At 42.3% G+C, this 13390-nt stretch overlaps 1 protein-coding gene across 1 annotated transcript in view; it reads right to left on the bottom strand.

Annotated features, from left to right (window-relative positions):
- Chd6 (chromodomain helicase DNA binding protein 6) overlaps positions 1 to 13390 on the bottom strand; it is a 171224-nt gene that overhangs the window by 35949 nt on the left and 121885 nt on the right. Inside the window, exons 18-25 of the mRNA XM_060382903.1 lie at positions 9239 to 9403; positions 7319 to 7498; positions 6072 to 6182; positions 4250 to 4452; positions 3478 to 3677; positions 2831 to 2990; positions 1349 to 1438; positions 231 to 334 (exon numbers count right to left, since the gene is read on the bottom strand). Coding sequence (XP_060238886.1) covers positions 231 to 334; positions 1349 to 1438; positions 2831 to 2990; positions 3478 to 3677; positions 4250 to 4452; positions 6072 to 6182; positions 7319 to 7498; positions 9239 to 9403 — 1213 coding nt within the window. The remainder of the gene's footprint in view (positions 1 to 230; positions 335 to 1348; positions 1439 to 2830; positions 2991 to 3477; positions 3678 to 4249; positions 4453 to 6071; positions 6183 to 7318; positions 7499 to 9238; positions 9404 to 13390) is intronic.

Raw genomic sequence — 13390 nt, 5'->3', positions numbered from 1 at the left:
TGTGACCACAGCTGCTGCTTTGAAGTTTATCAGTAATACATCCAGAGTACTGTTACATGAGTCACACATTCATTTTGTCAAGATTCTCAGGCAGGCAGCTGTAAGACTCAGTTTTCAGAATTGTCACAATTAGACAATGGGATGCAAGAATATGTACAGCCTAGTCAACATTGCTTCAGTCAGCTTTCTGGGTAACTGATCTGGAAGGGGTCAATTTCCTAAAAACACACCGTGCTTGAACACGCCAATGAGAAGGGACTTGTCAGCCTCAGCATCCCACCAGTCTACTGGGATCTCCATGTAGTCAATGTCAGGCAGAGGGACATCCAGCTCCCTGTGGGAAGAAGAGTGTGGGCTCAGTGTTCTTTTTACCCAGACCCAACACAGAAGCTACTGAAACAACCACCGCTGATATGAAACCTCACTCCTGGCTGAATGCTTAAGTAACGATAAAGATGACCCAGAAGGCTGCAGCTCAGTATCTCTTACTACTCACAAAGTTATTTAGGACTCCACTTGAGACTCGAGGAGAATCTACCATTAGCTGACTCTGTGCAAAGTAGTTCTGTTGCTAAAGTCTTTGATATACAGGTTATTGGAAAGCAACATTTCCCCCCAAATGACTAAATTGAAACACGACTGAATCCTTCAAATAATATTATCCAAAATATCTTGCCTCAGAGTTTATACTGGTGTGATCTCAGGTAGAAAGAGGGTCTTTCAGAAACTAAGTAGTCAAAACTGACTATGCATTGCACTGTTCCTGGAAAAAGGAAGAGCATAACGCTCAGGGACACATGCCATGACTGGTAAACAAGCCATAATTAGCAAGCCTATTACCACCAGCCACTCTGGGTTTTTGTCGGTGTTCTGAGGGGCACACGGACCCTTAGCTCACCTCCTTATTCATCTGAGACGTTTTCTCTAAAGGTTTTGGGGCTTAGATGGAGGAACATCTACTTGTATAGATGGTTTCTCTGTAGCACTGGACAACTGTCCATTAGGATTCTTACTGTGACTGATATAAGCCTGACTGTTCATTGTCAGGCCTACCTCCCTGTATGAGTTTAGTGTTTCCTAGCCCCAGCTTTCCAGAAACCTACTGGTTTACTTACAGTGCCATAACCTTTTTAAGATGAGTTCATTTATACATTAAGTCCAAACAGGATCAGTGACTAAGAAAAAAAGTAGAGGCATTTCTCTTCTATCTACTTGTTTCCTATCTGGTAGCTGCCTTGCGCAGGGTGGAAACATGGGTCTCCTTAAACAACAGGATGGATCTGGCAAGTCTATGAGCAAGGAATTTATATAAATTATTTAACTATGAGAGTTGTGGCTGATGTTTTACCTGGCAGGAGTTCCTTCAAATGCTTTATCAGCTGCTTCTCCCAGTATTTCAGCTTTCAGATAGTACAGCATGCGGACTCTCAAAAGCACTCTATGAAAGAAGAACACATTACTACATTACTCTGGAACTTAGGTCTGAGAACACATCACCAACTTAAGATAGGGAAGTAAATAAACATTCCTGAGTAGTATACCAGAACACACCAGAAGAACAAGAGACCAGGTACCAGTGCCAGACATAATTAGGATATCTTTTCTCCACCAGTTTCTTACTATAGCACCCTATTAGCCATAAATCAAGGCAGAAATAGTCAACAGCCTCGCTCACCCCCACAATCTTTCCATGTGGCCACAAGAACCGCAGAGGTAAAGCTGGCTCCCAAGAGGCTAGTTATGAAAGAGTGAAACTGGCCGAATGGTGGTACTTTCAGGCAGTTTTACGTGAACGCAGTGAGATAACTGGTTAAGGGGCAAGTGCTTATTTTTCATGGCAGTATGTCTCTTCTCTTGAAGTCTTTATTTGCTTTTATTCTGCAGAGGTTATGCCCAAGTTCCACGGAAATATAGCAGTTTGTGTTTCAAACAGGACGATTAAGTATATGTGAGTCAACTACCAATATGCTATACCATGCTATATGTTCTAAGGTATACAGCAAAGTAAACAAGCGAATCATGCCCTACAGGCACCTAGAAGTCCATTGTGAAATGAGACCAGCCACAAAGGGTCAGAACACAGAAGCTGACAGCTGAGGCCCAGGCAAAATATGCAAACATAAGATGGAAGTCTGGGGAAGAGCCATGGAGAACACCATTGCTGAAGAAACACTTCATACTCAAGCTAAGCAGAAAGGAGGCCTGGAAAACACTTGTAGTTTACTCAAAACCCAGCAAGAGTGCAGGTCAGCCACTCACTATGTACAGTGCCGGTACTTATAGAGGACCTGACTTCCAGATAACCTGTGTGGCAATTATTATGAACAATACCCACCATTTTAGGAACAAAAAGGAAGTTATATATTTACATATGCAGGTATTAGAATATCTGTGAAGAAGCAGTCTAACAGTGGATGTCTCTGGAAAAGGAAATGGGGAAGTTAAAGATGGGAGGAAAAACTATTTCAAAAAAAACTTTTTATGTGCATATATGTGATGTATTCAAAAGAATGCAACTTAAGAGGCTTCTGAAGTATAATTTCCATTAGATCTGCTTAGAAAATGGCACTGTGGCCTGGCTCAGATGCAGAGAGAGGATGTCCTGACTGGTTCTTGAAAGTTAGGTTATAAAAAGCTTCTGGGTAAAGAATGTGCTGTAGGAGTTAAGACTGCTAAAGAAGGCAAGGAAGGGTATGAAGAGAGTGTAGGCAGTTTATACCCCAAATCCTCTCTCCAGACCTTGTAAGGGGGTGTAAAAGGATATCTCTGTAGGTATCCCACGGACTGTTTGAGCAGAGCTAACTCTGGGAAATGGGAGGGGCCCACTCACTTGTTACAGTGCTGTTTGAGGTGTTTCTTGTATCCATCATCATGTAAGACCACCTCAGGGTTGCAGGTGGCCAGCCAGTCTGCATTCTTCAGCTCTGGGAGCAAGAGCTGGTTTTTTGTCTTTTTTCCTTTCCTCCCTCTGGGGACTGGGGCAGACAACCCTGAAATGGAGAGATAGTGAGGCATATGGATGAAACAAAAGGGCTTCAACATAGCATTAAGTCTGGCTGGGTACAGAAACAGCATGGTGGTTCCTAGATAACAGACTTCTCGTCCAGGCCACAGAAAGCAAGGTGGTCAGGAAGATTTAATGAATGCCCTGTGATACACAAGAGAGGAGTAACCCAGGCCATTTCTTTGGGGCTCTTATGGTCTAGCAGGAAGGAGGAGACCTGAAGAAGCTTTGGTTAAGCACAGAGAAGTAGAACACAAGAACAGGCATGCCAGAAATGACGAGAACAGAATGGTGAAATGAAAAAGGTGAGCCACAGAGCACAAGGTGTGAGTGTCCAGTTCAAGAAGGTTCCTAATGTACCAGGTACGAGAGCAAGACCACATGTAAGAAACAAAAGAGAGTCCCAGTAACAAAACAACACAGGCTGCAATGACCCAACTCGAGGAGCTCAGCAGAGCGTTCCACCTCCTTACCCGAGTGGTTCTGGAGGGTCTGAACTTGCCCGTCTTTGGACGGTGTGATTAGTTCCCAAATGAAACTCTTGATCTTTTCATCTCCTTTGTAATGCTTGACACAGTATACCAACAGGGCCCGGCAAATCATTTCCATATCCTTCTCATTCAGGTGCCATTTGAATCGCCCATGAGTCAGGATGTCCTTCCACCGGCCCCAGCTGTGGTGAGAATACAGAAGGTGTTGAAGGAAGAGCCATGGACACATCCTCCACATAGCAAGAATTAAAGAGACAGGACACCCACCCCTCCATCTTCTTAAATGTGTATTAGTTATCCCAAAGTTTCGTCCTGAAAGGTCTGTGAGGACTTGGACTACAGTGCCAGATTGTTAAATAGTGATGGTCCAAACTACAGGGGGTAGAGAATATGCTTGGAATTGAATTCGTACAGCTGCAGCGACTGCTGCATAACCATGCCACAACTATAACATTTGCTACACTGATTCCTCATCACCCATTCCTGGGGAAAAGAGGAAATCAGTACCAGGCAGCAAGTTGGTATCCAAGATAGCTTGTTTGAGAAGATCACAGTATGTTTACACTATGGCAACAAAGCAATGAGGGGAATTCTGGGTATAAACCACAGCTTTCTTTTGTTCCAGCAGATCTCATCAGCTGGTACCTAGAAGGAGCTACAAGTTCACAGCTCAAATCTTAAGAACTTAAAAAAAAAAAAAATAGTAGGGAATTAACAGCACGACCCCTTCCCACTATGCAGAGCCAGTACCTACCCAAAAATGAGCAGGTTCTTCTCTACCCGGAAGCATTCAGCACGGAGGTAGCGCCTGGCTTTGTCATTGAGGCGCCTGGACCTTGTAGGCCTTTCATCTGAGTCACTGTCTAACTCTGAGAACTCCATAAGCTCGTCCTCCTCAAATGAGTTGTAGTGTTTGGTCTGCTTCCTCACTCGTGGCCGGTCAATCACTAAGCTTTCCTGGAAATGGAGAAGACTGTGGGGAGGAGGCCCCTCTTATGTTTACTCCCTACCACAGTGTGCAAGCACCCTGCTGCCATTCCTCAGGGTACATCTGGGAAAGAACCACCCCATGTCAGCCTGTCAGGGAAAGCTCTCTGCAGTACACCTGCTGCACCTATGACCACAGACAGGACAAGCACAGGGACTCTCGGGGACTTGCTCAAGCTGTTGTGTCTTAGTCCCCAGTGCTGTCATCACCATCTGTTGTTTCTGCCATCATTCTAGCAAGCAAAGCCCCTAAGTGCCCAAAGTGGCAGTCTGCTCTTGCCAAGAAAGGCTGGAGTGGGGAGCCCAGCTGTTCTGCTCAGCACGCAGACAGCAGCCTGAGCTCTGGGGACAGGACAGGTGAGACAATCCCATCTGCTCAGCAACTTTCTGAAGAAATCACACCCTGATACTTTCATTATCTGTCTCCTTTAGTTCTATCTACTAACCTTTTGCTGAAAGGCAAAATTCCTAATTCAGGAATCTCATCTCAGCAGCTTCCCTGGCCATGCTTGTTTCTTCTCTAGCCCCACTATATTCTGCTCCTTAACCCTTCTTTCTACACTTTGTCCCAAGGCTAGATGAAACTCAACACTTCTCCATGCAGTCCAGACAGTGAATTTCTAGCATCACTCTGCCTCAGTGACCTTGTTTTCTTCTGTGGAATGCTCCTGCTGCTTTTTACTGCCTATGGGGTAGGAGATTGCCTGCTCCCTCTCCCCACTGCCCTGCCCCCACAGTGGCTCCTTTTTTAGGACTCTTTATGGCATTTCAAGCAGAGCTCAGAATTTTCTTAAAGGAAGAGAAACATTTCTAGTTGGATTAAATAAACAAAACAAAACAAAAAACACCAAGTTACACAACCATCAATAGTTATGCTAACTATAACAGAACGGTGATGTGGGTTCTACTCAATGACTGAGCTAGATTATAAGTAGGAACTGTCTCCAGGTTTGTGGACCACAGAGCTCAACCTACACTTGAGAAAACAGGAAGAAGGACTATGTACTCATCTATTCATCTTTAAGTGAGGAGATGGGGTCAGAAACAGGAAGGAGAACTAGCATTTTACAGGTATCTCATAGCTGGCAGGTACCAGCACCAGCCATACTCAATGTGACCACGACTCTGTTGCTGGGGCTTCAGCATTTCCTTCCCACTTGTCTGGGTAAGCTCAAAAGTGTGGCATAAAGCACAGTCTGATTTCATCCTGGTGCCATAGTCTCTCCCATGTACAAAATGGAAAAATTAGGTAAAGACAGGAAGTACTTTATTTCATTCTTCCTTTTGATTGCTAAGAGATGAGGTTGCTTTTAGTAAAGTATTGGACCTAAGATGGACCTAATTACAAGTCCTACCTCTACCTGCAGTTATCTATCCTTGGGTGGCCAGCAGACTGTGTATCCCGTTAGCCACTGCAAAGTTCTAACCATTAATACCCACCAAAGGCTGTCTGTGCCAGCCATGTTTAAGAGCGTTGTTACACCAGCATTTCATTTAAGAATCGAGACTCAGGAGTAAATAGTGACCGGAGTCATGTAGGCATGGTTCCATGCAATTCCAAGTGTTAAGGGGGACAAGATATGCTGTACCTTTTCATTATTTGCTTCGGTATCTAATTCAGCTATTTTAGCCCATTTCTGCCAAAAATTAGGATCATCCAAGGAAATATCTGTTCTGTTTCCTGAAGCCACAAAACTAGCCTGTGAAGGAGACAAAACAAATACCTTATTTCAAATGCACCAGAAACACAGCTTATCCATGTCAAAACTAAAAACCCTAATAGCACTTCCAAAATCTCAAATCTTAAAACGATTCATTTTCCCCCTCCTTTTAAAGACTGAGTAAGGACATCAAAATTTCAATCTACAGGCTCAATTTCTTGAGGGTCTCTGTACATCAGGCTGGCTTTGGACTCATTATCTAGCTAAGGATGATGACCATCAACAAACAGCAACAAAAACCCAAAGGAGGGCCATGGCTATGTAGAGGCTCAGGAGGTAAAATGGTTCCTCTGCAAATGTAGAGACTGGAGTCTGCAAGTAAAAGCTTGGCAGGAGTGGCAGTCACCTATTATTCCAGCACTTTGGAGGCAGACATAGGGAAAGGTGGCAGGATTAGTTATCTGTAATCATGGGTTTAGGGAGACCCTATCTCAATATAAATAAAGTGGAGAATGGTCAAAGTAGACACCCAATGTCATGGGTGCACACATACACATTTCGGACATGCATGCATATCACACATGTTATAAACCTAATTCTGGATTGGTATGAGGTACTGAATGAGATGCAGATGACCTATATACTTGCCCTACTATGCAGAAAATGTTCTTCTGAACAAATCTTGACATGAGATAAAAGACTGATCACAAAGGTCACAAAAGCTCCCATGGAAATTAGCAGCACCTGCAGCCAGAGCAACCTACGGGTAATCTGCAGAGTTCTAAACCCAGTGACCTGAACAAGAAAGGAAGGTGGTCCTAAGTCGAGGAGCTGGGAATCTTTTAAAAAACCTACATCCTGTGAAATGAAAATACTGCCTGGATTTAAGGAATGGAATGTACAGTCGAAGTTCACTCACTGTTCAAAGAAAACTTTACAAAAGCATCAAGATGTCCACTCAAGGGTTCTAGAGCAATTCTTACAAAGAGTAGACAGAACAAAGTACAAACTAGTGTCTCTCTGCTGTGGCCAATAGCTCCTCTTCACTACAGTCTGTGCCTCCCTCTACATCGTCAAGAGACTGCACTTGGAGGAACAGAAGTCGCATTAATGAGCTACAATGAAAAAGAAAAAAAACGTGCCCCCTTCCTTTCCGGTGGGAGAAGGTCACATACCTTGGCAAAAGTTGATCCCTTCCCCTCTGACTGGATGGTGATGGTGTGGGTTCTCCTCTGTAGAATCTGATCTATGTCTTCTTCACAGAACTTGGAGCCTTCATCTTCCTCATCCATTAATGCTCCATAGGCACCTTTCCGAAGCAAGTCCTCCACTTCCATTTTTGAGAGCTGCTGTACCTGAGAAGGTTGCCAGAATGGAAAACGCACAGGATAAAACCAGCTTCAAATGTGGCCCTCATGACTGAGGATATAGCTGCCCTATCAACTGTATACATCAAAGACAAGCCAGAAACCACAGCTCAGATGAAGGGGGCGTGGCTACTTTGCAGGGCAGTCAGGCAGGCAATTTTCTATAGGGAGCTCTGGAGCAAAGCTAACACACGAGCCAAAGGCTTCACATTCTTCAGGACACTGGTTATCATAAAATGTCATAAGCTATTAAAACTATGCACCATCGGAGACGCTATACTTGACATCTTATTTTAATATTTTAGTTTGAGTTTATATCTTTAAAGTCTCCAGATGTACATGAGCTGAAAAAAATGATTTATTCATTGATAAATAAATACATTCGTACTGGAAATGATGTCACCCCTTAACTAAAAAAAAAAGAAAAAAAACAAGAAAAAAAACAAAAAAGCCTATGCCAAGTGTGATCTTTCAAACACTTGTTGAAAACAGGAAATGGAGTTCAAAACACCCTTTCCTGGTTCTAATTAACAATCTGGTTCTCTTTATTTCATCACAAGAGAGAATTTCATGGCTTCCAGGAATGGACAATTTGGAGTATGATGGTTAGTGACACATTGCTAAGATTACAGAACATCTGCACTAAGGTTTTAGCTCCATTTCTGATGTTCTAAGGCCAGAAATGAAGAAAATGCTGTTCTTAACTTTACAGCAATTTAAGAACCATAGTGGTAATTCTTAACCCTCTCCAATCCAGACCAAAAATCTTGTCTTTTTTGTTTTGTTTTGACTGTGTTTTAATGTACCCTGTTTGACTTTGAAAATTTACTGGGTAGCAGAGACTGGCTTTGATCTTCTGATCCTCCTGCCTCCACTTCCCAAATGCTGGGATTATAAGCATGTGTTACTATGGCCAGCTAGAAAAAAAAAATTAATTGTCATACTTCAAGCTAATTTTTTCATTTATTATTTACTGACCATCACATACTGAATACCTTTAATATACTGTTAGAGGTCATAGGGACACAGACAACACTGATTCCACTACATTATCAAAAAGGTCAAATTCAGGCTAAAGAGATGGCTTGGTGGTTAAGAGCACTTGCTGTTCTTGCAGAGGCTTGGCTCTTAGTACTCACATGACCGCTTACAACTATTTGTAACTCCAGTTTCATGGGATGGGACACCTTTTCTTGGACTCTAGAGACACCAAGGCACACACATGGTACACATACATACATGTAGGCAAGCGCTCATACACATAAAATAAAAATAAGTAAATCCTAATTTTAGAAACAGCAGCTCAAAGTCTGGGGTGTGAGATGAGGTAGGATGAGAAATAGGTTATACAAATGTTAGGCCTTTGGCACATATATATGTGTGTGTGTATAGTTCTGATATGTGGGATTAACCTTTATTTAAATGTTACTGCATGTTTAGCAACCCTAGCACACAGTAGCTCCCGGACAGCCTTTTCCCATTTAGAAAATGCAAGTGCTCCCTCCAGATTACATTCTGCTATTGGGGTTACCTAACCATGCTGTAAAGGACTGACTCAAAATGTGAAAGGGAACCCAGAAACAGTTTTCAGAAGGAAAAAAAAAAAAACAAAACCCTGACAAGCGCTCCTTTTGAGATGGCCTCACTATTTATCCCGAACTGGTCTGGAGCTCAGAGAGCCACGTGCATATGCTCCTTGGTGTCCCAGGACACGAACAGTGTACTCACGCCATTGGTGCTGCCCTTTCTGTTGATGTCCTGAAGAATAGCCTTGTCCAGGCCCAGTTTCAGGCTGGCCTTGTCAAACATTTCCCGCTCATAGGAGTTTCGAGTGATGAGGCGATAAACCTTCACGGCTTTGCTCTGGCCTATACGATGACACCGGGCCTGAGCCTGGGGAGAAGGGGACACACATTTTGTCACCATGTATACTCACATTCACACCCACACACAACGACAGGAGCTCTTGCGGGGTGAGGGGTCAGCTTTCAAAGTTGGTGCCATCTGTCATGTTTGCAGTCACTCATTTCTTTAGCAACAGGTTCACTGACTACTCTGTGGTGAGGCAAAGAAATGGGAAGGACACAGATATCCTCCCCTCCTGGCTCATGGTCTGTGTGCAGGCAATCTTAGGAGGTGAGATTCATTCTCAGGATACTTTTCTACCTCTGGGAAATGCCTCAGAGGCAGCAGCACTGCTTTTCTTCTATTTTCACACTTCAGTACAAGAAATGTCAAATATAGACAAAAAACAGGAAAAACAAAACAAAACAAAACCATTAACAACCCTTAAAGATGACCCTGTTTCCTTTCTAAAACTCTCCATAATGGTCAGGCAGCAGATCTTAAGACAAGTGCTTCTCATCCTTAAATATTTTAACATGGACTTCTAGAGGTAAAGCACACCACCTTGCCACTGCTATACTTAAAAGCATTTATATTCTTTTCCGACAGCAGTACTGAGGACTTAGTAAAGTCTTAACACATGTGAGGTAAGTTTTCTGCCTCCAAGGTTAAGTGCCACCACAAACAAAATAATTCCCGCTATCAACCAGTCTTCCAACCTTCTCCCTCAGCTGTTAATGCAATGTGCCGGTCCCTCTGTTTTCCCATCTTGCTTACTGTATCTGTTTTGTGTCCCTGAGTGGGTGCTTTTGCCCCTGGTCCTTCTTCTAAAGTAGAGCTATAGCCTGCAACCTGTCCAGGTTAAGATCTGATTTTTGGCTAGGTCTATTACAGATGGGCCTTCAAATTTCATTAACAGGACACATGTTTATTTGCAATTGAAGGCCACTGTGTATATCCATTTGTTTACTAGGGGTTTTGACTGTCTTCATTAATATTTTGGTAATTCTAATATCCCATTATTAAAGAAAGTTTATTAAAATTATTAAAAGAAAACATTGGATTTTTTTCTTCATTCCAAAACATCTCTAAAGTGACTAACAAGATTTTTATTATTAGCTCTTTAAAGAACACAATAAAGCCATATACTTCAATATAGTTGTTACATCTTACTACACTTAGTCATTATTGTTACTGCTGTTCAAATATGGCTATGGGAGCTCCTTTAGGTTGATGCCTGAGCTCTTTCAACACGGTCCAGTAGACTATGTAGAGAGTCTACAAAATGACTCTGTAGCGTTAGAATGGAGGTATCGGCATGAATCAATGGTTAGGGGCTCATGACACAAACAGCTGTGTGTTTATGCCTATATATTTTATCAAAGACCAACAGTCTTCAATAGTTACCTTGCTTTTAACATATTCCACAGTTCTTTTTGGTATGTCTTGTATAAAACTAAATTCACCTATTTAAAAAGGATTCCTGTTGGGTTTTATTTTTTCCTTCAAGAAATGCCCACCCCCTGCAAGCAAGTGGAGAAGAGTGTCCCTAACACTGACCACGAGGGATGGCCATACCACAGATGTGAAGCTTGAAGGTACCCTGCAGACCTAAGCGCTTTCTTGCTTTGACAGAGGTGAACATGAACAGTGAGAATGTGTCTTGCTTTCAAGTGAGCAAAGAGAGTGTGGCAGAAGAAAATGATAGCCTCAGAGTCCTGCTTCTTACAGTCTTACTGCAATCCCAGCATCCAGAACAGAACATCAAGCAGTAGGACCCATGGTAAACATGCCAGGCTCTTTGAATGTAGGGGGAAGAGGGGAAGGGGGGGAGTCTTAATAGAGATTAAGTCTGCCTATTGGGAAATCACCCTGGTTAGAATCAGATGCTTCCCCTATCTCTCTGACTGAAAATGACACCAGGATATTTTCTCAGTGCCTAAATGGTATGAAAACAGAAGCCTGCCAAGCACAAAGACCAATTTCATGTTGTGATGGCTAATCTTGGTTGTCAACTTGATTATATTTAGAATCAACTAAATAAAACCAAGCTGCTAGGCATGCTGTAAGATGTTTTCTTAGTGCGATCATTTGAGGTAGGAGACCCACCCTATATCTAGGCTATACCTTCCGGTGGCAGCCCACATAAAAGACATGGAAGAAGGGGGCTTTTCCTCACTTCTGCTGGCAAGTTCATTTCCTCTGTGATTATGGCCAACATCAAACTGAACTTCTGAGAACCAGCAGCTGTCTAGGAACACTTCCTGACTCCAGGGTCAGGCTGGGATGGCAGAGACACCTGCACTGTGGACTCAACAACCACTAGATCTCAGCCTTTCTCATCTCCTTTTAACACTGATTCTATTAGTTCTGTTCCTTTAGTGAACCCTGACTAATATGCATGTCTGTCTGTCTATTACAGTCTCAGGAAAAGAACACTACTACAACTCACAGAGAGCACTAACTACTAAAAACAACATTTTTTTTAATGAGAATTTTTTTTTCAGTGGTGTGTGTTTGTGTGTGTGTGTGTATCTGTGTGCATGTGCATGGTCACACATGTTAAGTGTAGAGGCCAGAGTGTCTCCCTCAATCTCATTTCACTGTACTTCCTGAGACATAGGTTTCTCAGTGAACACAGAGTTGGCCAATTTGGCTAGACTGTCTATCAAACGGGCTCCAGGAATCCTCTTGCAAGTACTGAATCATAAAAAGCCTTTTCATGTGGTTCTGGGCAATGGAGCTCAGGTGCTCAGGATTGCATGGTAAGCAGTCTTCCACCTGAGGCATCTCCCGGCCTTTTACTTCCTCTAATCACTTAGAGCTATGTATGCCACTAAGTATGTACACTATAAGTACATTGTTTTTGGATATACATGACAGTAGGCTTGTTGCTTACAGTATGGATGTTGGCAATTCTGAAGTGATCAACCAAGTAAGTAAATATTTTGGGAATGACAGTTCTGCTACTTCTTAGAGAAGAAAATTACAAATAAGAAAGAGATAAAAATTAAAACACACTCTATAGTATTAGAAAGAATAGAAAGAACCAAGCTGTTAATGGTGAGCAGTGTGTATATGTACATCCAAATATATATATAGCTACAGAATGATATAGGATGCATCTGCTTATATTTACATACGTATTTCTACACTGATATAAATAAATGAATACTATATATGTACATATTTATATTTTGTTCCTCTAAGTGTATACTCTAGATATGTATACTTAGAAAGCCTAGAAGCAGTGCCATCCTGGTGGGATTCAACATACCTGCCAACTCTTAGATCTTGGCCTCCAAATACTATACCCCACAGCCAAGGCATATTAAAGAAGTGACTAACAGTATGTAGAGCTAAAGTTGTGTGTGTGATGCACACACACACGACATAAATCCAACAAAGCAGTTTGCTCCATGTAAAGAAAATAACACTTGAGCCAGGCGTAGTCGCACATGGCTATAATTCCAGCTACTGCAAGTTCAAGGCCAACCTAGGCAACTTAGTAAGGTCCTGTCTCAAAATAAGAATTAAAAAGGGCTGGTATTATAGTCAGCAGTAAATACATACTTAGCATGCAAGGATAATATAACACACATACATACACACACACCTATAATTGTTACACTATCTGAACATCAAAATAAAGACACTAATGAATTACAACCCACTGAATTAAAGAGCCATGAGTACACACTGACATATATAAACAAAAGAAAAAGGAGGAGTATGCCAAACTAACAAACATGCATCAAGCCATGGTGTCAGAATATTAGCACTCTGGTAAGCATCTAGTGACACCTGGTGCAGGTAAAGATAACTAACAGCACTAAAACTACAAGTGAAACTTCGGCAAGGAACAGTCATAGTCCCGGTGCCTTTCTCTAAAGTTACAAAATTCAAAGGGAAAAGTAGCTACTTCTGAGTAAGGAAACTGTGATCAAAGTGAACATGAGCAGACAAATGAAGAGCATGTTTTTGTGATTCTGACATCTTAGAAGGATGCCATCAGCTTAGTAGGGGTACCAAATC

The sequence above is a fragment of the Meriones unguiculatus genome, chromosome 4, assembly GCF_030254825.1.
Source record: "Meriones unguiculatus strain TT.TT164.6M chromosome 4, Bangor_MerUng_6.1, whole genome shotgun sequence".
Classification (NCBI taxonomy): Eukaryota; Metazoa; Chordata; class Mammalia; order Rodentia; family Muridae; genus Meriones; species Meriones unguiculatus.
Note: the sequence above shows the minus strand (reverse complement) of the source record. Positions and strands in the feature narration are given on the sequence as shown.